This window comes from Lithobates pipiens, unplaced genomic scaffold (genome assembly GCF_037356315.1).
Source record: "Lithobates pipiens isolate NorthernLeopardFrog02 unplaced genomic scaffold, aLitPip1_a1.2 Scaffold_22, whole genome shotgun sequence".
Taxonomy (NCBI): Eukaryota; Metazoa; Chordata; class Amphibia; order Anura; family Ranidae; genus Lithobates; species Lithobates pipiens.
In genome coordinates this window covers 99750799-99777215 of record NW_027507784.1, presented here as the reverse complement: position 1 = coordinate 99777215, position 26417 = coordinate 99750799, and the positions used below count along the sequence as shown (strand labels likewise).

General features: G+C 43.6%; 1 protein-coding gene across 1 annotated transcript in view; it reads right to left on the bottom strand.

Moving 5' to 3' along the window:
• DCAF17 (DDB1 and CUL4 associated factor 17) overlaps window positions 1–26417 on the bottom strand; it is a 75313-nt gene that overhangs the window by 1933 nt on the left and 46963 nt on the right. Inside the window, exons 11-14 of the mRNA XM_077447987.1 lie at window positions 8773–8882; window positions 7052–7139; window positions 3336–3419; window positions 1424–1579 (exon numbers count right to left, since the gene is read on the bottom strand). Coding sequence (XP_077304113.1) covers window positions 1424–1579; window positions 3336–3419; window positions 7052–7139; window positions 8773–8882 — 438 coding nt within the window. The remainder of the gene's footprint in view (window positions 1–1423; window positions 1580–3335; window positions 3420–7051; window positions 7140–8772; window positions 8883–26417) is intronic.

The window sequence follows — 26417 nt, the reverse complement described above, 5'->3', positions numbered from 1 at the left end:
ATGCTCAAATTGCATAAATAAATGTCCATATATCACCACATTGATTGAATCTGTGTCTTCAGTGTAATAACATCTATTCAAGTTTTCCCTGAAGAAGTCACGGGGTATGTGACGTAACGCGTGGACGCAAGCAGGCAATCGCCGCAAACCGGAAGTTGTTAGTGTTGACCGGAAGTAAACATCACAATACCGGAAGTAACGTAGGTGGCGGCGGCGAACGCCAATGTACCATTTGTCTGCCCATTTTGTTATATGTTGAATGTAAGCAGCCACTTTTTAAGCGTATTAAACTATTTTGTTCATTGGGGTAATACACTATTGGAGCCTTATTCATTTTTACATGTGGATACTGTTCATCTATGCGAGTATTCATCCAATACTTCTAGTGGACGCTCATCTTTGCATTTGGCACAGTGGTACGATGGATCCAAGGGCCTGCACAGATGGCTAAAGCACCCATTTAAGGCACTTTTAAATGCCTATGAGGTAAGAGCACTGCGAGCGCACCAGTGGAATTGTAACCAACGCCTGACAGTGGTCATCTCGTTGGCAAGAGCACATTCACTCACTTGGATGTCCTTTTTTGAACTATTTTGGACTGACACCAGTTTTTGCACTTTGTTAGCACTTTAGATCTGTTTTGCACCGTATGGGCTGTCAGCCCTTTTTTGGCATTGAGCACACTATTTTACTTTATATAGTCAGCTTTTTATAGAATTTATATGTTATTTGTTTGACTTTATTAATTCACCAAGAGGTTTTGCGCATTATCTGCATTGTTTGCACAATTTTTATTCCTATTTTATGCGATTGGTGATCGCTATTTGATTCTGCAGCAATTCCATTCATATAAGCACTTGTCACTTTTAGTAGCGCAGAGGTCCTTACACGTGTTAAATTTATTTATTTATACTGCACCACAGTCCTTTATGCAATTTGAGCACTGATATTTATGATTATTGCATATATCTAAATGTATATATGACGATACATGTTTTCACAGTTTTTGTGACTATTTTTGATGGTATAGTGTGACACTGCACTTATTCATGTGTATAAAATTTGGTTGGTGCAGGAATGCATGTCAGTGATCTAGCTGCAACAATCATAGTATATTGTTGCTTGCTTATATACACATTGCTGGTAGCACAGAGGATAACCTAGGTTTAGTTTTGTACTTTTGAGTATTTATTTTGTGTCCTAAAGCTAAAATTTAGTTCTGCCTTTAGAGCTGAAGCCCATCGCCTCACTAATCAGAGCGATCCAGCAACCACTAATGACGTTCCAATTGAAAAATAGGGCAGAGCATAACAGAAGTCCAGTAATATAATGTAGAAGTATGTAGATACCTATCTTAATGCAAACTGCTTACAGCAGTACAAAATAACAGAAAATAAAACATGGATGCAGATGCGTATCTTACCACATCCCAGGATTCCTGGAGTATGGTCTTCTTCAGTACTCTGCCCGTTTCATTGCAGTGTAGATTAACATGTGCTCTTCCTTCAGAGTCTGTTTGGGTCACAGCCACCACCGTCAGCAAGTCCAGCTCATCTTCATATACTACAGCCTCGAATGTCTGGTGTGGCCAGGAACAAAAGCACAGGAAGAGGTTAACTGTATAACATGCTATGAGCATCAGCCATTTTTGAAGAGTCAAAATGTTTTGCTCTATTCCTAATACATGTACATATTCACATATATGAAATACATACATATATATATATATATATATATATATATATATATATATATATATATATATATATGAAATACTACCGTATATACTCGAGTATAGGCCGACCCGAGTATAAGCCGAGGCCCCCAATTTACCCCCAAAAAACTGGGAAACCTATTGACTCGTGTATAAGCCGAGGGTGAGATATGCCTGTCCATCCCTGTGTGTGTCCGTCCATCCCTCTGTGTCCGTCCATCCCTGTGTGTCCGTCCATCCCTGTGTGTCCGTCCATCCCTGTGTGTGTGTCCATCCATCCATCCCTGTGTGTGTGTCCATCCATCCATCCCTGTGTGTGTGTCCATCCATCCATCCCTGTGTGTGTGTCCATCCATCCATCCCTGTGTGTGTGTGTGTGCGTCCATCCATCCATCCATCCCTGTGTGTGTGTGTGTGTGTGTCCATCCATCCATCCATCCCTGTGTGTGTGTGTGTGTGTGTGTGTCCATCCATCCATCCATCCCTGTGTGTGTGTCCATCCCTGTGTGTGTGTCCATGTGTGTGTGTGTGTCCATGTGTGTGTCCATGTGTGTGTGTGTGTGTGTGTGTGTGTGTGTGTGTGTGTGTGTGTGTGTGTGTGTGTGTCCGTGCAGCCTTGTGTGTCCAGCCTACCTGTGTCCCGAGCCTCCGTGTCGTCCCGTCCCGAGCCTCCGTGTCGTCCCGTCCCGAGCCTCCGTGTCGTCCCGTCCCGAGCCTCCGTGTCGTCCCGTCCCGAGCCTCCGTGTCGTCCCGTCCCGAGCCTCCGTGTCGTCCCATGCCAGGATCGCCGCTCTTCGTCGGCGCCCTGGCGGCCATTCCCCTGTTCAAAAGCCGCGCCTCCGCCTCCGCCTGTGATAGGCGGAACACTCAATTTCCCAGCAGTCAGTGTTCCGCCTATCACGGACATCGGCTCATCCGATGTCCGTGATAGGCGGAACACTGACTGCTGGGAAATTGAGTGTTCCGCCTATCACAGGCGGAGGCGCGGCTTTTGAAAGGTAGAATGGCCGCTGTCTGTCTGCTCGACACGCTGTTCGGGCAGTCAGACAGCGATGACTCGAGTATAAGCCGAGGGGGGCACTTTCAGCCTCAAAAAAGAGGCTGAAAATCTCGGCTTATACTCGAGTATATACGGTAATTTACTTTTTTTATTTTAATAGAACTATACTGACTGGCCATTTTAGATAATACTCAGAGATCCATTTATCATAATTTTTACCTAATTTTGTAACTGAATCTGGAAAATGAATGAATGAATTTTAGGGAGAAAGTTATGTTAATTATTGAGAAACTTATTTCAGTTATTGTAGAAAATACATTTTTGTATTCACCTCTTCATGTATAGCTGATGTGTTTGGTGCGTGAAACAAGTACACTGTAGAAGTTACAGTAGGCTCTGTTCTGGCCGGTGAAGCATAAAACTCAAATACTTTTTAAACTAAATCACTTTTTCAAATGAGGAAAAAGATATTGAATCCAACAGGATGTCTTTGGCCTTCCAGAGAAACAAGAGCACCCAGTAGAAGCCCATATATAACACAAGGAGTTACAGCTACTGTGTGTACTAATAACTTTTTTAAATCCTCTATAAACAGAGAAGGTTTATTGTAGTAATATTTACCTCTTGTTCTGGATCATCATCCAGCTGATCATAGCGCCTTTTCACCAACCTCCCATATGCAGTTACGGTAACCTTCTTGTTCACCTATAAAAATATTAAAAATTTTATTTTATTTTTTATTTGAAGATAGATAGGCTCTCATTGCCCAACTTTTGTTTTGAAAATGCTAGTTGCCAGACGGCTGTTATTCCAAAGGCATTAAAGTGGAATTCCAGACCAGCAGTAACTACGGTTAAAAATGTACACCCCCCCCCCCCCCCCCATGCCACCTATCCTGCTTGCTCTGTGTAAAAACAAAACAAAAACAAATGATATGTATACTGCCATATTTTTAGTACTCTTTGGCCTGGCAACCTCATCTGTGTCAGTGAGTGGTGGCTTCAGGGGAGAGGAGGGAGTGCTGATAACAGATAGGAATTAAGGGAGCCACAACATCACCCATAGGTTCCCATGGCCCAACTGTTGTCTGCACCCCCCTCCTTTCCCCTGCAGCCGTCACTCACTGACACATGGAGTTTTTGGGGTGTCAGGTTGCTGACTGCAAATTAACTGCTCTCTGCTCTTTTGATAATAATATTTAAACATTTAAAACAATATTGTGTTCTTTCATTACATCAAACTTGTTTAAAGAATGAACTACTATATCCAAAAAAAACTATTAAAAAATAAAATAATCCAACAACTTGAGGCTCCTGTCCGACAGTGTGAAGTACCAAATCCAGTTACTATGTAAAGCACAAGCTTCATACAAGTAACCAAAAACACTTTATTTACCTTCCCTGACTGAGCCAAATCCTCCATGTCATACAAATTACACATGGCAAATTAAATAATTATTTCAATGGTTGTTTTAAAGACAACCATTGAATTACTTAATTTGACATCTCCATTATACTACCATAGTCTTCCATATGTGTAGATGTACATCCTATCCCTGATAATCCGTACATGGTATGTTTGATTTGATGCAGATGTACACATGCATCTGCACACATTCTTTTTACTTAGTTTATTTTATGCCTTTCTTCCTATTTTAACCTGTGGTTTTAGTGCACTGTGGTATGCTTACAATTAGGCATGCATTTTAAATCATTTTAAATAAGACTAGTTTGTCCTTTTGTCTATGTCCCGCCCCCTCCCCCTTGTCTATATTTTTTGCTCTCCCGTCTCAACGTGACAGCCAATCATGGCAATCTAGACGATAACCACTCCCCTTCCCCGCCCCTATATTACCATCTTACCAGCCCCTGTCTAAACAGCTTGAGAAAGAAGTGCGGCTGCTCGCACTATCCACAGCCTGCACGCTCGAGAAACGCGTCGCATTCCGGTGATGTCATCCCCTTTGCCTGGACACCTTTGTGCGCTTCAAGCCTCGTGCGGAGGACAGACTCCACTGCATCCGGCCGAAACAACATCCAGCGGTGTTTGAGGATCAACACAGGACAGGAAAAAATAAAAAATAAATCAGGGATAGACTACACCGAGAACAGCCTCATTTGGGACAACACTACATACCTTTTATTAACTTCAGAAATGTGAGTGCATTGTGAATATTTTTACTGCATATTAAAAATCTGCACCCAGAGGTGCCTCTTCTCACTCTCTTGTCTTTTCAGTTTTGGGAACATGGTCTCTGTTCCCCAGTGATGGAAGCCCTGACAGTGGATTACCACCATTCCTCCTTCTCCTCCCCCACTTCTTCCTAATGACTATCCTAATGACTATCTCAATTGTTTTAAAAAAAAACATAATAATTTTTAAGGATATATTTTTATATACCCTTTTTAAAGGAATATTATTGTGGACTTCCTCTCTAACAATCAGATTGTGGACTCGATGTTCCTGTTTGCATATAATACAATGCGTATCCAAGCACATTAATCACATGCATACAGGATATATACTGTTTTAGTTTTTTGCAGTTTTTACTTGTATTAAAGTCCACTGTCGGCTGATGAGCCGTACTCTCGACAGGGATTCCCAACAATAAATAAGAGGCAGAGTAGAGAGTTACCACATTTGATTGCTCAGTTCTCAGTGCCAGCCGGGGACAGCTGCAATAATAGACCAATGCTGCAGCAGATAAGTATTTTTGTTAATTTTATTTAACATTTTCATACTTTAACTGCTTTAGGGCCATCCCACATATATATACTGCGGCAGGGCAGCTCCTGAGCACAAAATCACGTACCTGTATGTGATATTTTTCCTTGGGTCAGGGGCGCACATGCGCCGCCGGCAACCTGCTCCCGCTGTAATTGGACACAGCGGGAGCCAATCAGTAGGTCCAGCAGACCTGATATTTGCTGGGACCCGTCGATCGTTCCCGAGGCAGACAGAACAGCAGTCTGCCAAAGTAAACAAGGCAGATCGCCGTTCTGTCAGAGGGGAAGATGAAGATCTTGTGATTCTGATTAGCAGGGACACAGATCTCTGTCTTCCCCCACTCAACCCCCCGCCCCCCCCTCATTAGCAAGTACTACCTAGGGACACATTTAACCCTTTGATTGCCCCTAATGTTAACCCCTTCCCTAAAAGCGTCATTAGTACAGTGGCAGTGTATTTTTTTTTAGCACTGATCGCTGTATTGGTGTCACCAAAAAGTGTCACGTAGTGTCAGACTTGTCCGCCGCAATGGGCAAGTACCGTTAAAAACTGCTGATCAACGCCATTACTAGAAAAACCAAAAAAAGACATTTCCATAAATATATCCCATGTAGACGGTATAACTTTTTCGCAAACAAATTAACATACGCTTATTGGGATTTAAAATATATATATATATATATATATGTAGCAGAATAGATGAAGAAATTTGATTTACATTTTTCTATTGGGTATGTTTTATAGCCGAAAGTAAAAAATATTGTTTTTTATTTCAAAATTGTCAGTCTTCTTTGGTTTCTAGCACAAAAAAAACAAAACAAAAAAAAAAAAAAAACGTAGAGATGATCAAAAACCTTTAAAAAAATAAAAAATAAAAATAAGCTTTATTTGTGGTAAAAAAATTAAATAAAAAAAAAAAAGCACATCAATTTTATTTGGGTACAGCGTCACATGACCACACAATTGTGAGTTAAAGTAACCCAGTGCTGTATCACAAAAAATGGCCTGGTCATGAAGGGGGTAAACCTTCCGGAGCTGAAGAGGTAAAGAATAAGTTCACCTTTTGGCACATGTTGCATGTTCCACATGTATTTAGGTTGGAACACAAAACATGTTCCAGCAGCTACAGCCTCTCGCCCGTTCCAATCTGTGACAGCAGAGCGGAGGATCTGCTTCCTGCACCCGCTTGTCACTATTTAAAAATACTGCGGCCGTGCGAGGTTCTGCCCACGTGGCTGCTTCATTCAGTTTCCTGTGAATGTACAAACTACAACTACAGTCAGCCATTGCAGCCAATGGCTTGTTGTTCTGAATGGACTGTGAGGTCGCTTATTAGCAGCCTTGTAGTCCATTCACGAGTCCTGCAGCTTGTCCATATAAAAAGGTATGGACAGAAAGGTGCAGGGGCTGTCTGTAGGAGTGTGGCATTGCATTCCTAATCCACTGATCATGGGTGCAATGTTTTCCAGGCTCCTTAGAGAAAAAAATAATAATAAAATCCCATTTATAGACTTATCCCCTGAATGACATTACAGTATTGTTCTCTGCACCTTTAGCAAGTGAAAACCATGTTCAGACTGGTACAGGTGGTATATACAAATTGTGCTTACCGTACGGTCTCGCATGGCTAGAATGTTGAATTCTTCTATGACACCATATTGGTATGAATCATTTTCCAGCTCCTTAAGCCGTAAAACACTGCAGTAAAATACCAAAGAAGTAAACACATAAAATTATGTAACACAAGGGCAGTACTCTATTTGGCAACAGCCAATTCTGAAAAAGAAAAAAAGGGAACGGATTGTTACAGCAAACTGATCACATATGGTTTATGTATATATCTACAGTATATGGTGCTATACCTTTGTGCAAGTTACGTCAGATTAAACTCAAAAACATTCATATGCCTACTATTCCATCCATGTGTGTCCAACTGCCAAACCACTTAAAATAAATCGATGAAATTCATTAGCAGTATATAATAGCATTGGAAATATTCATGGTAGTCCAATAAATGGTACAAATTATGGCAGATTAATGTACATGTTGGTAAGGTGTGCAAGAATTGATTCAGACAGAATTTTATCTGCAACACAATTTACTCCAACATGGAAGCGGTCTTTTTTACCTCCATTTATCTTATCACTGATATGGCAGGATTTTATTATGCATTTGTCACAACACAAACACCAGACAGTAAAGATGTTGCAAAAAAAAAAAAACTAAACTTGTTGCACACATCAGGACCAACAGTCACAATGTCCAATACGTTTAACCACTTGACTTCCGGAAGGTTTAACCCCTTCATGATCAGGCCATTTTTTGCTATTCAACTCTGCGCTGCTTTAACTGGCAATTGTGCAGTCATGCAACACCGTATGATATGTTATTCTTCTCGTCATTGACCATGTCTATTCATTAGGGGTGCAATGGATCGGCACCGATCCGAACGGGTCACCCCGCTCGGATCGGCACACGCCGCCATCTGCGGAGCACTCCGCGGTCTCGGCCTTAGGAAAGGCCGCCGCTTTGGCCTAGTTCCGGAGCGGCGGCCATCTTGGTGCACCCATCCGTGTTTGCAATGTGATCGCTCCATCAAATGGAGCGATCACCTGTAAACAAACCGGAATCACGAGGACGCCGGTTCCTCTCTCCCCTCTCTGTACAGTGGAGGGTAGAAATCGGGTGGCAGCAGCGATGTGGGTTGCATCTATAGTGCCCACAGCGTTCCTCTGTGACAATTGTAGTCACAGCCATCCCTCCATACTCTGCCGTACCCTGCCAATACTCTAATATCCAGCCATACTCGGCGATACCCAGCCATAACCATCCATGCTCAGCCAATATTACATTGGGGGAGATTGTGGATATTACAGTAGAGAGATTGTGGATATTACAGTGGGGACTATATGGTGGTGGAATTTTCAAAGGTTTTTGCAAATTCAATTATTTGCTGATCCGAAAAATGATCCGATCCGTGACTCTGATCTGAGAAACGATCCGATCCGTGAGTTTTTTGATCCGTTGCACCCCTACTATTCATGACAGTGGCTGCAGAGGGACTACAAAATGGTCACTTTATGACATAAGTAGTTAGCCTGCACAATTGTGGTCCCAAATCATAATTCCAACATGGGGGCATCTAAACCAGTCTTTGGTGTGATTGGCATTTAAGAGACAGCATGAAAGTGTACAAACGACTGTTAAGTCGTGGCTAGCTAAAAACGCTTCACCATAAATGTTGCGGAAATCTACAGTGCGACTGTGCAATAACCAGACGGAAAAATATTCAGTGTTTATACCCTGGAGGATTCCAAACACCTTTCCTCACCTGATCCGATCCGGTCCAACATGGATTATTCTTTCAGATGCATCTGGATGGAAGTGAATCCAATCAGGTTCCAGCGCACAGTATTTCAGGTCACGAATGCCATTCTTTGCCTGCAGTAAATATATACCACATAATAAGATCAGGGAGAAAACAAGAAAAAAAAAAAAAGACTTGTTAAAAAAAAAAAAAAAAAAGAAGAAGAAGAAGAAGAAGGGGAGCAGACTCTAGGCAACCAGTGAAAACATCTAGCTGTCTGAGTGAGAGGCTGGGAGGAGGAGTATTCCAGCATCCCCAGCAGGTGTTTTCCAGGATCACCACTTTACAGGCAAAAAAACAAACAGTGGGTGGACAGTAAAGTACAGCAGTGTTTGGGTGAGTAACCCATCTATTTAACAGACAGGCTTTGCGCCCTTTATTGGCAAGGTTTAAAATGTACCTTTACACGACTAGTTCACTTTTAGGAAAAAGCTACATTAGAAAACCCCCATAGCCCCTTATACCAAACTAATCTAGAAACCCGTACCCTGCTTCTTTCTTCAGTATTTGCTGGGGCTGTACAGCGAGCCTCCATAAACTACCATGGATTTGTACTGGTCTCCATTGTAGCTAGTGCTCTGAAAGATTTATTTTAGAGCATTAAATCTATATTCTAATTTTAATGAACACCTAAGTAGATTAAAGTCTATTTTTCCTATATTTGCCATAATAGCTGCTTTCAGGTGGTTACCAGTATCATCAGATCATAGGATTTCCTATGTGCATAGTCATGTTCAGGAAATATGAGTGTGCAGGATTGTGAAATGATAGACCTAGGAAACCACCTAATAAAACAGATTCCACATCCAACCACCATTTAATGTATTAGTTAGCTTAGGAAATGTACAAAGTCACATCAATTAATTTCTGCTGTAATATCTAATTAAAAAAAAGTTTGAACAAGAAAAATAAAATTGTGCTGCAATGTTTTTTTTAACCACTTCAGCCCCAGAAGGATTTACCCCCTTAATGACCAGGCCATTTTTTGCTATACGGCACTGCAGCGTTTTAACTGACAAATGCATGGTCGCGCGTCCGTGTACACAAACAAAATTGATGTCCTTTTATTTTTCCCCCACAAATAGAGCTTTCTTTTGGTGATATTTGATCATGTCTGCCGTTTTTATTTTTTGCGCTGAAAAAATAATAGTAAAAAAGAAAAAATAGCACCCCTTTTGTTTCTTACATCACCACTGTGCACAAAGAGAAGAAATGTAAAGTAAATCTCCAGCTGCCACTTATAAATAATATATAAATACGTGATTTCAAGTGAATAAAACAGTAGCGCTAATATTCACATCTAAATGAATAAAACTAACACAATCACCCTGTGAAACAAGTGATCAATAATAAGTGTCCATAAATTCAAACTCAAGTCCATGAGTAATTAAATAATTGAAACATCAAAGTGTTTAGACTCCAAAAGTGAACAGATAATCTTGAAGTGACTTGAAGCAATCTTCCACCACACCATATGTGTTCAGTGTCACCGCTCTCTTAAGAAATGCACTTACCAATAGAACATGCCTTGCACTCTCATGCTCAGCAGCATCGCTTAATATCCCCCAGGGGTATCAAATAATTCCAAAGGTGTTATTTAAACAATTTGCAAACCTTTTTATCACACAAAGGCACTTCAACATAAACTTTCCAAAGTGGGGAATGCACAGTGGCAACGCGATGTAGTGCGGTCTCGGCAGACCCGGAAACAACTTGTGAGTCTCACCCTCCACTCTGCTCTCTCTCCTATCCACTCCACCTTTCTCCACTTCAGAAGTACTGCACACTCAATGGCTGGTATCCGAACGTCATAAGCTCCTTTTTTTTTTTTTTAGCTTTTAGCCACATCAGCGAATCCTCAAGGAGACTAGAATCAACTTTACGTTCATTGCTGTCTCGTATTTATTTTCACATCATAGTAGCTATCGTTTATTTACTCCCACTTTTTTTTTTTTTTTTTACTTTTTTAAAATATAAATGGATTTCGGAGATAACTTTATTTCTTCGCTATAAAAAGTAAAACAACTTATTTCATCACCCATCCTCTTATACTTTATTTACCCTCTACCCAATCTCCTCCCCCCCCCCCCAACCCCGCCATGTCAGTGGTGTTCCTCTTCTAGATATCTTCCTCTATTACCTATCTTTTAGGTCTCAGCTGTGCTGCATAGCTCCAATTCCGTTTAAACTCTTTCCATCCTTTCCATTTTTTTTTTCAAATGCTATTCTTTCATCTTCATCATTCATACATAGACTTTCGTGATCAATTATTCCCTCTACCGCATCTACCTATTCCCATATCGTTGGGCATTCAACCTCATGCCACTTCCTGGGAATCAATTTTTTTTGCGGCGTTTAAAAGATGTGGAATAATTGTATCTTGGTATTGTTTAATTCCCCCCTCAGTCCCGTGAAAAAGCACTATCCAGGGGTCCGGTTTAATAGTTGTTTGAGTTATTTCCTTTATCCTTTGAAGGATCTCATCCCAATATCTCTTAATTTTTGCACAGTCCCACCATAGGTGTGTCATTGTTCCTGTAACTTTACACCCTCGCCAACACTCAGCCGTTGTTCCTTGTTGGTATTTAACCGTTTTATCTGGAGTGTTATACCACCGCGAGATGAGTTTGTAATTCATCTCGGCTGTCCTATTATCTATTGCCGAACTATGTGTTATTTTCAGTATTTTATTTATCGTCTCTTGACCTTTTTGTGACCCTAATTCCTGCTCCCATTTTTTTTATATATGGCGGTATCTCCCTCTGGTTGGCCAATATCAACAGTTCATATATCCTTGATATTGTACCTTTAGTTCGGTCTGCTTTGCAAAGTTGCTCTAGCCCTGTGAATTCATTTTCGACTCTAGGTGGCTGAGGCAGTCTTTGTATAAAGTGGGCCAGTTGGAGATATCGCCATCTATCGTTCACCATAAATCCAGTGCGTACTAATTCATCAAGTGAAATAAGTTTGCCATTCTTAATTATATCATTTAATTGTGACCCTTCTTTTTTTAATCCAGTTCCCCGCTATCTCCTTTTTACCTGGGGGGAAGTATTCATTATCTTTTAAAACTATCATCAGTGAGTTATAGTGTCCATTTAATCTTTTATATACCCCATCCCAAATCCTAAGTGCCTTCTGTGTCAACTCATTCGTGTTTATATCCAGTGCCCTATATTTCGGGGGATTCCATATCATCTCTCTGAGTTGTACCTTACTATATATATATTCAAGATTCACCCACCTTTTTTCATTCCTTTTTCCCCTACCCCATTCGACTATTCTAGACAATAAGACTGCTTGGTAATAATAGTACAGGTCGGGAACTGCCAGTCCCCCTTTCCTTTTCTCCTGTTTTAATACCCTATGGGAGATCCTAGGTTTTTTATTATTCCAAATATAATTTACTCATTAATGAATTTAATTTTAAAAAATAGCTAGAGGGTATATTAATCGGTAGCATCTGAAATTTATATAATATTTTGGGAAGGATGAACATTTTAAATACATTTATTCGGCCCAGCCAAGAAATAGATCCGTTAGCTACCTTCCTCAATTCCGCTTTGATTTTTTTTTTGTAATTGTTTATTTAAAATTTTCAACATCATACAGAAGAAAATATACATGAAATATTAATATTAACATATCGAGATTGCAGGTATACTTTGATTACAAGGCATACAAACTCTAAACATATAGAGGCATAGCGATGTGATTAAAGTAGTGATCTTCTACCGTATCTTTAAGGGGGTTATAGACAGAAACTGTAAACAGACTATGTAACTTCAAAGAGAGCTTTAAGGAAAAAAAAAAAAAAAAAATAGATTTCAGACCTTCTCTCGGGGACATGTATGTATCCAGGTTTAACTAAGTAGGAGCAATCCCATCAGAGCCATATGTAGACTCATCCCATGTTGACCAAATTTTAGAAAATTTCTGCATCTTACCCTCCACTACGGCCGTCAAGTGTTCCATTCTGCGTATGTCAGCTACAGTGGTGATCAATTGCGGAAGTGTAGGTGGAGAGGTGGACAACCATAACCTGGGTATGACCCTTTTAGCAGCCAATAAGATGAAGGACAACAATCTGCGCAAGGCCTTAGAAATACCAGAGAAAGGGAGGCCTAGCAGATAATGCATGGGCGTCAGGGGAATAGGAGTGCCAGCCAGTGTTTCTAACAGATTTTGGACTTGGAGCCAGAACTGGTGGACTAGGGGGCAGTCCCAAACAATATGGTAGTGAGAGCCGACTTCCCCACCACATCTCCAGCATTGCTTCGAAATTAACCTGTTACGGGCATGTAGAATATCTGGAGTCCTATACCAGTGCATTAGAACTTTGTATGCAGTTTCCTTGTGGGTCACACATCAAGATATTCTGGAAGTGTGCTCCCATATGTTCCCCCAGTCCACCAGGGAAATATCGTGTTGTAGAATCTGAGACCATTTCCTCATGTAGTGGTGGGTGTTCACCGTCATAGGTATGGCGTCATGTAATATCGTGTAAATAGTAGAGATCAGTCTGGGTTCGTAAGGACCCTTAGCACATAGGCTCTCAAAGTCTGTGGGTTTGTCCAGAGTCAGAGAAGGGGACCTGATAGAGAAAAAGTGTCTGATCTTTAAGTATGAATGTAGAAGCCTTTGGGGGATCTGGTGTTGCTTTTGCAAGGTGGGAAAAGTCAATAAATGGCGTGTCGCCGGATTAACAAAGTGTCGGAGTTGAAAGAGTCCCGCTTGGGTCCATGGTAGCATACGATCATAGGACAGGCTATCTGGGATGTCTGGGTTAAATAGGATATTTAAAAGCGGTGGACACGGTGAGGCTAGGGAAAAGCGGTCATTGCACCTTTTCCAGATATTCAACGTGAACAACATGGGAGCTAGGCATATGCGCCGTAATTGGGGCATATGAAGGGCAGTAGAAGGCCAAAGCATATAGCAAGGATGTACCGGGGCTGTAACACTCATTTCTATTTCTGACCATCTATTTGGGGCCTTCCGGGAGGTCCAGGAGGTAAGAACTCTCAGGTGTGTGGCATAATAGTATTTAATGAAATCTGGGCCTCCGAGCCCCCCCCTATTCCTCCGAGCCAGGACCACTGTCCCCGCTAACCTGTGGGAAGCGTTATTCCAAACAAAACGGAGGCTTCTCCTTTGAAGGGATTTCAACTGTGACATAGGGATAGCCACAGGTAAAGTTTCAAACAAATATAATAACTTAGGGAGGATAGACATTTTAAGGACATTGATTCGGCCCAACAGGGATAGGGGGAGAGATGTCCAGTATGTCAGCAAGCGATTAATTTCCGAGAACATGGGGGGGAAATTGGCCTTATATAAAGTATCATAGGAAGCAGTAATGCGAACCCCCAGATATTTAAGTGAGTGAGGACACCAGTGGTAATTATACTTACTTTGGAGCGAAGATAAGAGGGACGGGGTTATGTTTACAGGTAATGCTTCTGTTTTAGTATCATTAATTTTGAAACCCGAGAGGCTACCAAAAGTGGATAGTAGGTGGTGAAGGTGTGGTAGGGATGTGTGCGGGTGGGTGAGAGTTAGGAGGACATCATCCGCGAATAAGGATATTTTATATTCTGCGTTGCGGAGGCAAACTCCTTTAATATCTGAACATTCCCGTATAGCCGCAGCTAGGGGTTCCAGACTGAGGATAAAGAGCAATGGCGATAGAGGGCAACCCTGTCTCGTACCATTGCTAAGGGAAAACGGACGGGACAGATGGGAGGAGAGTTGTACCTGGGAGGTGGGCTTCGAGTATAGGGCTTGGAGGGCGTGAATAAAGGGGCCTGAAAATCCAAAGTGGTTTAGTATCGCAAACATAAATGGCCAGCTAAGGCGGTCAAATGCCTTTTGGGCATCTAAACTGAGTATCAAAGCGGGGTTTTTAGTTTTAGTAAGCAGGTCTATAAGGTCAATTGTGCGGCGAGTATTGTCCCCCGCATGTCTTGTGGGAACGAAACCCACCTGGTCTCTATGGATCAACGCTGGCAGCAGTAGAGAGAGCCTGTTCGCTAGAATCTTGGTAAAGATTTTGTAATCAGAGTTCAATAGGGCTATGGGACGATAATTGTCAGGGAGGGAAGGATCCTTATCTGGTTTAGGGATAGTGGTTATGACTGCATGTAGGAACGAGGGGTGTGGTATTGTGCCCTGGAGCAGTGAGGAGAATAGGGTCAGCAGGTGTGGGGACAGGGACTCTAGGAACGTCTTATAATAGGAGTATGGAAGGCCATCTGGTCCTGGGGCTTTATGTGTGGGGAGATGTTTAATTACGTCAACTAGTTCGTCAGTGGAGATAGGTTGGTTTAAGGAGGAGCGTTGCTCTGGTGAGAGTTTTGGGAGGCGAATAGATGATAGGAAGGAGTCCAACCTGTCTTGTGGGAACTGATCCTGTGTGCCCGTGTTCAGGCAGTTGTAAAGTTTGTTATAATATTCTCTGAATACTCCGGACATGGTCTGAGGGCAGTGCGTTGGTGTACCGTCTGATTGCAGTATATAATCAGGAATGGATAAAAAGGGCCGGGGCTTAAGTTTGTGGACAAGCATCCTATGTGGTTTGTCTGCAAACTCATAGAACTTTCGCTTAGACCATAACATTGATTTCGAAATGTCCTTTGCGTCTATAGCCTTAATGTGGTTGCGAATAGTAGTTACTGCACGCAAGCGATCCACCGTAGGGGAGCGGAGTAACCGCGCCTCCGCCACCTGCAGCTGGGCCACAAGCTCCACCCTCAGCCTAACAGAGTCCCGCTTCAGACGTGAGCCGGCTGAGATGCACTCCCCCCTAAAAACTGCCTTGTGGGCCTCCCACACAGTAGATATGTCTGAAATGGAGCCTACATTGAGATGAAAAAATTCCTCCAATCTCTTGAGCAGTCTATCTTTGGTTTCAGCATGTCGCAATAGAGACTCATTCAGTCTCCAGTGGCAAGTTTTAGGTGATGCGTTATGGAGCGTCACATTGAGAGTGATGGGGGCGTGATCAGACCACGTGATAGGCTCCATTTCAGAGGATACTACATTGGGTAGCAAGGGTGCAGTTATTAGAAAGTGGTCCAGTCGGGAATACAATTTATGTGGGGGGGGAGAAAAAGGTGTATTGGCGATGGGTGGGATGTTTCACTCTCCATGCATCAAAGAGATTGTGGGAGCGGATTAGTTTGCGAAAGGAGGTGGACAGTTTAAGAGTTTGGAGGGACGGGGTTTGTTGAGAGAGTGCTAATCTATCCCTACCAGGGGACATACACATGTTGAAATCCCCGCCTATGATTGCGAAAGGCTGAGAGTAGGAGCGCAGCCGATCCAATACTCTAGTGAGGAAGCCAATTTGTCCCGTATTAGGGGCATAAATATTAGTTAAGGTAAAGGAGGTGTTCAGGTGAGAACAGTTCAGGAGTATAAACCGACCTTGGGGATCTAGGATCGAAGCAAGGATCCGTATAGGGCATGAACGTTTAATCAAAATGGCTACTCCAGCCTTCCCAGATGGGCTGGAGGCCATAAAAACAGTAGGGTACAGCTTGGAGGCAAATTTAAATGAGCCCTCCGGGCGGAAGTGCGTCTCCTGAACCATTATCACATCAGCCCCTGAGGATTTGAATTCTCTCAAGGCTAGCCAGCGTTTTCTTAAGGAATTCAAGCCCTTAACATTACAGGAAAATATTTTTAGAGCCATAATACATTCATGGAATAATTAGCAGATGATATTGGAATCTGGTACATGTGGTTGGAGGGCTCTGATCTAAGGAGGTCTGGAAGAGGCATATACACATCAGCATTTCCTAGTAACATAACATTGTATGTCAAGTTTACAACCTGCAGCGACATGTAAGAATCAGGACAGGTCAAAAAAGGACCTGGTAAAAACTTTAAAAAATTGAAAAAAATAACCTGAGTAAAATATAGAGAGACAAAAATGAAGAGACAAAAAACAAAAAACATAAAAACATGTATCTTGAAAGCCTGAAGGATATAAAATCTTCAGGAAGCCAAGGCAGAATACCTTGGACCTATAAAGGGACATAAACATTTGGAGTGGTAAACTATGTACCGCTCCCGCAAAGAATGATTAACCTCGGATTCTTAACATTTGAACAGTGGTCAGACATACCACCATCGACTGGGAGTACAATACCAGCTGGAGGGGCCCCGCGGGGGGGGGGGGGGGGAGGAGGCTCGTTGAGCACTACAGAAATGGGAGAGATTTAAAGTTAGGGGGATGTTCCCCGAAGAGTTCCTGAAGAGGTCCGATAGGTTCCTGGAAACCAAGGGTAAGGAGGTGCAATTCAGACAGGCTCTGGAACCTCAGGTGGGTTGTTTAGGCACATTGGGGCGTTGCGGTGTGGAGAAGCCTCTCTGATGTCTCCGACGAACTGGGGTCCAAATTGCCGTAGGGGCTTGGAGGTCCTCTTCCGGGACAGGTGGGAGGCCCAAATTTCGAATGAAGGCCTCACATTCATGCAATTCTCTGATAGAGTATTGTGTGCCATCTTTGGATGCTGACAGCCGAAAAGGGAAACCCCATCTGTAGGGGATTTGGTGTAGTTGGAGGTGTGCAGTGATTGGTCGGAGGTTGCGCCTTTTGGCCAAGGTGATGGGAGAAAGGTCGCTGAAGATGTGGATCTTAGAGCCTTTGAAATCGATGCGATTTTTATTGCGTGTGGCTGCAGTTAAAGCTTCCTTGCTGTCATAATAGTGGAAACGGACTATAATGTCCCTTGGATTGGATCCAGGAGGAGGTTTAGGGGCCAAAGATCTATGGGCTCTGTCTAGACGCCAATCGATATCTGGTATGTGCGGAGCCAGAGTGACAAACAGATCAAGCAAGTATACCCGCAACTCCTTATCACTGACTGTTTCAGGGACTCCACGAATCCTCACGTTTGAGCGACATTCTCTATTCTCCAAATCTTCTTGTTGTAGTTGTATTTGGGAGACTGTGTGTTTAAGAAATGCGTTTTCGTCCTCCAATACGTGCATGTATTGCACATTCTCATCAAATTTAGATTCCAAAGTGGCAGTACGCTCTCCAAGCTGGTCGATCTCTCCCCTAAGCAAGCTTTCCAACCTCTTTAGCTATATTGCGTGTCAAATCCTGTAGGAGTGTCTGTAGTTTCAGGTCCAGGACCGTTACCGTAATTGCTTCGGCAGGATTTGTTTGCTGGGTAGAGCCACCTTTGTGAAGAGAACTAGGTGTGGAGGGCAGGGGGTCGGTGGCCTCTAGTGGTTCTGCCAACGTGTGTAAGGCTGGAGATTGCGATCTGTGTAGGTATCGCTCCATGGCGTGTGCAGGACGGGAGGTCGATGGCGGGATAAAGCCTTGATATATATTCTTTCGAAAACCAACTTTGCCCATGTAGTATCCGGAGGGGTCCGGGGGGCAGCTGATAATGACCCTGTGTATGTGAGAGCTTATGAAGCGGTGCAGGGTCCCTTAGGAAAGGAGCGGTATATTAAGCCATACTAAGACATGGTGTCAGCGTTGTTAGTCGCCCATGAGTTCTGCTAGTTTGCGCTGATTCCAACAACTGAAATTATGAAAGTCTCAGGAGAAGGGGGTATGTCTCTTTAGGGGCTTGTTGAAGAGGCTGTGTAGGGAGAGCCGACTGGTGAGTAGATGACTCCCGTGGACTCACCGTAGCTGTCCGCCTTGATGGTCAAACAATTTCACCCAGATCGGGGGGGGGGGCCTCCTGGATTGGTCCACGGAGACTCCGAGCGGAGATGGCGGAGGCCAAGCCAGGTGTAGCCTGGAGAAGGGGCCTTAGCCGGAGCTCTAACCCACTAGGGCGGTAGTCAGGCTGTGGAGAGCCTGAACCCAGGAGGAGGCCGGGTCGAGGAGAGGGCCGTGGAGCCGTGGGGATGGGGAGAGTGTCCAGAACACAGCAGGGCGAGGCCTGGGGAAAGCAAGGGCCCCCTGGGCTAAGACAGTGCCTCACCTGCAGTCCGTGGAGCTCACAACTCTACTTCAGCTGTCTTGGGATCTTGGAGTGTGGGGGGATGAGATGGCAGCTGTAGTGTCCAGGTTCCAGTGAGTAGGCCCCCTGCCAGGCGCTGGGGCAGGAAGGTGTGGTAACTGGCAGGCTTCACTGGGCCTCGCTAGGCCTCACTAGGCCGCATCCGCGGCAGACAGTCCGGTGATGGAGTCCAGGAAACACTGCACTAATGGGTTACAGGGAGAGACCAGGCACAAATCAGGGTGCAGATTGGAGAGATGTGGGCCTCAGGAGGGTGGAAGGAGGGACTGGGTGCACCAAGATGGCCGCTGGTGGGGCCTAGAGCGTGTGCAGGACTTAGAGAGGCGTTTGGGCCGAGTGGACAGCTATCCAGTGGGGGGCAGGCTGTACTGAGATTGGGGACAGTGTCCTCCCTGAAAGGATTTGCGAGACAGCTGCCAGAGGGGGTTTGCAAGAGAGCTGCTGTAGGCCTCAGGTGTACCAAGATGGCCGCCGGGTCTCACCTCTCAGGATGTAGTGCTGGATCCTCTCCTGACCTCCGACGGGCGATCATCAGCCCCCTGTCCCAGGCAGGGGAGTCCTGTGGGCCCAGTGGTGAGTGGCGCCTTGGGATCCGGCTCGGATGCGTCCCGAAAGCTGGCGCCCGGAGGTCTCGAGGTGCGGAGTAGGCCGCAAGATGGCGGCGGAGACCGGCCTGTCTCGCCGCCCGCAGCCCCGGGATCGGTTTCGGCGTTGGAGCAGCCGAAAATAACGACTCCGTCTGGAGCTCAGATGTTCCCCGGGATAGATGGAGGGTCTAGCGGGGCGAAAAAACGCCCAGTGGACACGGATGGACGAAGATGCTGAGAGGCCTCGGCGGAGCTCAGCAAAGGCACGTCCGTCCACCTCAACTTCCGGTCACGCCCCCACCAATTCCGCTTTGATTTCGTTTAATAATGGGATATAGTTTAAGTGGAACATCTTATCCAACGTACGTGCTAGTTTTATTCCCAAATATTTCAGTTCTTTTGCCCATTTAAAATTACATTTTCCCTGGATTAGTTGTTCTTCCTGTTTGCTAACGTTTATATTAAGGATTTCTGATTTTATTTGATTAATCTTAAAATTCGATATTTTCCAATAGTCGTCAAGGGCCTCTATTACTTTTAATAATGAACTTTTGGGATTGCTAATATAAAATAGCACATCATCTGCATATGCAGCGAGTTTGTGCTCTTCCTGTCCCGCCATAATTCCCTTTATTTCTGGGTTATTTCTAATCGTCGAGAGTAAAGGTTCCAATGAGAGCACGAAGAGGAGGGGCGAGAGTGGACAGCCCTGTCTAGTCCCATTTTCCATCTCAAAGGGAGGGGAGGGTAACCCATTAATGTTTACAGTCGCCGTGGGATGTTGATACAATGTTTTGATCCACCTGGCCATCCTGGGGCCAATACCCATTTTTTCTATTGTCTGGAACAAATCCCCAGTCAACCCTATCAAAGGCTTTTTGGGCATCTGTTGATAGTAGTAAAGCCGGGGGTTCCGTCTCCTCCCTTTGAGATAGCAATAATAGGGTTCTAACCCCATTGTCTTTTCCCTCTCGACCTGGCACAAACCCCACCTGGTCTGGGTGTACCAGGAGGTTCATTACTGTCTTCATCCTATTCGCCAGTACCTTTGCAAATAGTTTGGTATCTACATTTAAAAGTGAAATTGGTCTAAAACTGGCACACTTGGTTTCATCTTTCCCTTCCTTTAATCTGACAGTAATAGAGGCAGATAATGCCTCTTTACTTATATCATATCTTTCCCCAATTCCATTCATGTACCCGCAGAGTTCCGGTACCAGGATTTCCTTAAACCTTTTGTAATAGTAGATTGTTAATCCGTCCGGTCCTGGGCTCTTCCCCAGAGCTGAATCTGCCAATACCTTGTTTATTTCTACTACTGTTATGGGGCTAAGTTTTCTTGATCTATTTCCCCTATCTGAGGAAGTCTCGCGTTGTTAAGGTATCTATCGATTTCCTTTATGTGCCCCCCTTTTCCCCAACTTCTTATTTTTTATGGCATATAATCTCTCGTAGTAGGTTTTAAATGTTTCTGCAACCTCCTTAGACGTATATACCAAGTCCCCGTGTTCTGTTTGTATTTTCTCTATGTAGTTGATGGCTTTTTTCTTTTGAAGTCTATTGGCCAGATATTTAGTGGGTTTGTTCCCCTCTTGGTAACTTATTTTCCTTAGTTGATTGAGGTATTTTTTTGTTTCTTGTTCTCTTAGCCCGTGTAGTTCTTCCCTTTTAATTAGTAGATTTTGATGTATCTTCTTATCCGCGATACCCAATTTATGTTGTTGTTCTATCTTGCGGATTTCCTCGCCAAGTTTGTTAATCCTTTCGACCCGTTCTTTTTTTTTTTTGTGTACCTCTAGCTATCAGTATCCCACGGATATATGCCTTATGGGCATCCCACAGGACTTGTCCAGAGATGCCCTCAGTATCATTGATTGAGAAATACTTTTCTAATTCTCTTCCTACTACTTCTCCCCCCTCTGTCTCGGATTAATTCATCATTTAACCGTCACCTAGTGGCTGGTTTACTATATCCAGGAATCTGTATCTTCATTTTTATTGGAGAGTGGTCTGATTGTGTTATTATTTCTATGCTTGTTTCCAAAACTGTTTCAAGGGCTCTATGCTCCACGAGAATATAGTCGATCCTGGAGTACGTCCCGTGCACCGGGAGAGAAGAACGTGTAGTCCAGTTTTTTAGGATGTTGTACTCTCCAAACATCTACTAGTTGATTCTTGTTCAGATCTTGAATAATCTTTTTCATTTGGACTTTGCTCCCTCCCCATGCACGGGACGTACTATCCAATTCGGGGTTCAAACAGAAGTTCAGGTCTCCCATCAGAACCACATATCCACATTTAAAATCCTGTAGTTTAGCTAAAATTATTTTCAGAAATAATATGGGGTTTTTATTCGGGGAGTAAATATTGACTAGTGTGTACGTTATACTGCCAAGTCTGCCTTTTAGAAATAGATATCTTCCTTCTGGGTCTGTTTCTCTTCCCTCTACAATGAAACGGGTATTTTTCCCGAATCCTATTGCGACTCCTCTTGCTCTGTTGGTGATCGTGTCCCCGTAATACCAGCTTGGATAATCTTTAGAATGGAGCCTAATCCTAGACGTATGTGGGATGTGCGTCTCTTGTAGGAAGACCACATCTGCCTGATACTGTAACAGTTAAGCCAGAATTTTGTGCCTCTTTTTAACAGTACTGAGCCCCTTGACATTATAAGACATAAAATTTAAATCCTTTTTTTTGTTATCCATATCTTATCTTTTTAACCAATTTGCTTTCTTTTTCCTGGAGGATTTTACCTCTGACATGTCCCCTTCCCCCCCTCCTCACCCCGACACCCTCCCTTCCCTCCTGCCACCCCCCCCCCACCCCAACCCACCCACCTTCTTTTAGCCACTGATCGGCCCTCGACTTGTCAATAGGCCTACGTTCTTTGGCCATTTCCAAGTCTTTGGTGTTCTAAGGTGGGATTCTACCTTTGGCCTCCATATCCACCCTCTTTAGGTGTATTCCCAAAGAAAGAGGGGGGATATTGGGCCCGTCTCCCGTCCAGCCATTACGCTCAGAGTCTCCCCCCCACCCCTCCTTATATTGCGTTTTGTGCTCTCATAGTATTACATCCATCTCATCCAGCCAACCTGGAAGGGTTGGAATTTGAATTTCCATTTTTTCGCAAAAATCCCCTAACTCCTCTGGGAAACTCAGCTTAGCAGTTCTTCCATCTTTAAATGCTAACAGACATGCCGGGAACCCCCAGATGTATCTGATGTTCTGTGCTCTCAACTGTTCCAGCAGTGGTTTTAAGAGGCGCTTTCTAGCCAAAGTCTCAGGCGCTAGGTCTGGGAAAATTTGTATTTCTATTTCAGCATATTTTAATGGGGTTTTCCCCCCTTAATTTTCTCCAGATCTCTGTCTTGTCTTTATAGTGTTCAAATCTAACAATAATATCCCGCGACCTTCCTATCTCGTCTGGTTTTTTCTTCCCAACCCGGTGCACCCTCTCAATCTTGGGGAATGCTTCTTCTCCTCTGTCTATTATTGGCCGGAATATATCTTCCATGATCTCCTTTAGCTCTTCTTTCTTATTTTCTGGGACAGATCTTACTCTCGGATTTTGTCTTCTGATTCTATTCTCTTGATCTTCGAGTCGATAGAGAATTCTCCTCTGATTTCGACGTGCAACTTTGGCTTGTTCCTGCGCTTTGTTAAGCTCCTGGGCTTGTGTATTGATTTTTTCTTCTACAGCCTCGACTCTTATTAATAACTGTCCCAAGTCGCTTCTTAACATACTTATCTCTGATTTTATGGCGTTCTCCAATTTTGAGAGCATCTCCCTCATCACTTCTTTTGTTAACCCGTTGTCATCCGGTCTTTGATCTTCACATTTACTTAATTCTGGTTCACTCTCTGTTGTCAATTCCTCTCTAGATTGATCTGAAGTTCCCTCTGTTTTTTTATCCATCCCCCTGCTCTCCTCCGGGTTAGAGGTCTGCTTATCCTTCCCTCCGCCCTTCGGGCTAGCTCCTTGGTTCATATATTGTTTTATAGTGCTTTCAGTATATTTATTTTTTGGGGTCTTAGGGCCGCCTCCCTTGACGGTTTGTTTTGCGGTTCTGCTCATGATGTTTTTTTTTTTTTTATCTCCCGTGGTCGTCTCCCCAGTTTGATAGTCTTCTTATAACCCCTTTGTCTTGTTATATCTTCGCAGCTTATTTTGCGAGGCGGGGTCCTATATTTAATGGCTACCTGCGCGCTTCAACTATATCAGTCCGTTTACCCACTACCGGGGAGTTTCCCAGGTTGTTATACCGTTCGTACTGTTCCCTGCCTTTTACTATTGTATTAACCATCCAATGCTTTTATGTAGTTCATACCTAGGTAGATAAAGCCTTCAGAGCCGGCACCAGACGAGGCTATTCCTGCGTTACCGCACTGCGTTTCCTGATACTGTCCAGCCTGTAGTCTTCGTTAAGCATCCGCTATGGTGGATTTATCAGATCTAGGTGTTACTCTCGTTCCAGGTGACCTCTTATATAAATCCACCGAAATGCCCTGCACCAGAGTCGCTCCGAGGAATTTCTAGGTGATTATATCATATGTAATGTTCACAGCCAGTTACTTCCTCAGACTAGTCAATCAGTTAGAGATACTTTATAATACTCTAAATTATAAGCAGTAGGAATTTTTCCCACTATTGCACCATGCCTAATGTCTCCGGCCGATCATAACCGTTGAGCAATTTGTCATGCTTCTTCTGGAGTTAGATGTCAGGTGCATATGTGCTGGCAATCTCTGTAGATGATCTATTGCATACTACTGAGAAACAGGAAGAAAAATTTCCAAGCTGTTCTATCGTTTGTATGGTTCCTTCTCTGTTACTGTCGTATCAGCAGACCATTAAATAAATTAAATAATTCATGTATAATTATAATTCATGTAGTGATGGTTCTTATATCAGTTAATGAAAATTGCACGGTCACTACTACACGTGTCTGTTTCCTCAGTATATCAAAATGACCTCAGCCTAGTAGCCTCTTTTTAAACTTCTCTATAGTGACTTTTTACCAGCAACTAGGAAGGGTTTCACAGCTAGTTTCTCATACTCCCCTTCCTTAGCCTGCAACCACTCAATACTTTTAACCGTCAATGACATGTACTACTTTGCAGACAATTAGGGTAGTGCAAAACAACTTTCAAGCGAGATATCCCTCTGCGGTTACCAATCTCACCAGCCCGGTGGCTACAAATAAACAGTCACATTTAAAAATCCATCTGTAAAGCCTTTTTAGTGATGTTCCAGGCTATTATGGCTCAAACCGTCTCCTTCCTTTACTGTTGAACGGCACTAAATTAATAAATCACAGTCTGACAGTCTACCGGAGTTCCTAAGCAGATTAACCAGAGTGAGCTACAAGATATCAGCTGGACTTATCTGAATGTGAGCGTTGTTCCTCTGTGTGCTGGTCTCTTTTCTGCCTCTGTGTTCCGTGCTTGCCACAAATATCCCTCCAGCATTCCACTGAGATCCTGTGCGGAGGAGGTATAGTGGGAGGGGGGGGGAGCGGGGGGTGAAGAGCGAGGGACAGAGAGCCCTCGTCAGCGATGCCCGTTCGCTCGGCCGGCTGGTGGACGGGTGCCGGAGAGGTCTCGAACGATGGTTTCAGCAATACATACTTCAGTTCAGCGGGTCTGCCGAAGCCTCTCACCTTCCGGCTGTCCCGCTATTTCACTTCCGCACGCCCTCTCCGGCAGCCTCCTCAGAACCCCTCCCCCTAGCAGAACGTCCCTACGTCATCTTCCCGTGGATTTATTCCAGGTTTGGTTCGAACGTCATAAGCTCCTAATCTTTGCCGTTTAGCCATGACTAGACATGTTTCACCAATATGGCTTAATAATTGGGGTTGGCTCCACGGTCCAAGCTGCTCCCCTTTATACCCCACTCCTTGAACACGTAAGCAAAATTTAACACGCACAAGCGCTCAGACTCGTGCATGCGCGCAAATCGAGACTTATTGCGCATATGCGTGCACAAGTTCACACAATCGCACACATGCACGCGCCAAAAGGCTTTATACGCACTTTTGTGCGCTATATACAAAAAAGACCAACAATTTTGAAAAAAAAATGCTATTTTTTACTTTTTGCTATAATAAATTTCCAAAAAAAAAAAAAAATAATTTCTTCATCAGTTTAGGCCAATATGTATTTTTCTACATATTTTTGGTAAAAAAAATAATATCATTGCAATTGGCGTATATTGATTGGTTTGCGCAAAAGTTATAGCGTCTACAAAAATAGGGGATATATTTATGGCACTTTTATTATTACATATTTTTTTTACTAGTAATGGAGGTGATCAGCGTTTTTTAGCAGGAGTGCGACATTGCGGCAGACAGATCGGCCACTTTTGGGACCAGTGACATTTATACAGTGCTAAAATTAGTCACCGATTAATGTATAAATGGCACTGGCAGGAAAGGTGTTAACAATAGGGGCCGATCAAGGGGTTAAGTGTTCCCTAGGGAGGTGGAGGGAGTGTATTGACAGGGAGTAGAGAGAGATTGCTGTTCCTGATCACTTGGAACAGCAGAACTCTCTCCTCCCCTGTCAGAACGGGGATCTGTTTGTTTATATTGGCAGATCCACATTCTTGCTCTCTGTGGAGTGATCAGCGGTGGCCTACATCGCGGCTGTGCCGTGCACCTCCTATTACTCTTAAAGCGGCTGACGTACAGCTACGGCGATTTGCGCAGCTGTGCCAACTTTCTGCAGTATAATGATGGTGGCTGGTCGGCAAGTGCTTAAAGAGAACCTGCAATTAAACTACACGAGTCTACCGGTTTTTCACAAGCGTGTTAAATCCACATCTCTCATGTATGACCAGCGTTGAGCTATTAGTCACTGTGAGAAAGATTGAGAAAGGCAAAATTTAGAGATGGTTTTGGAGGAGCTCCTGACTTCCCAGACCTGCCTAATCTTTAGTCCCCCAAGACCCTCATGTACAAACCACGTGGCCAATGCTTCAGGATTGGCTATATGATTGGGTACCAGATAGATTAAAAAGAAC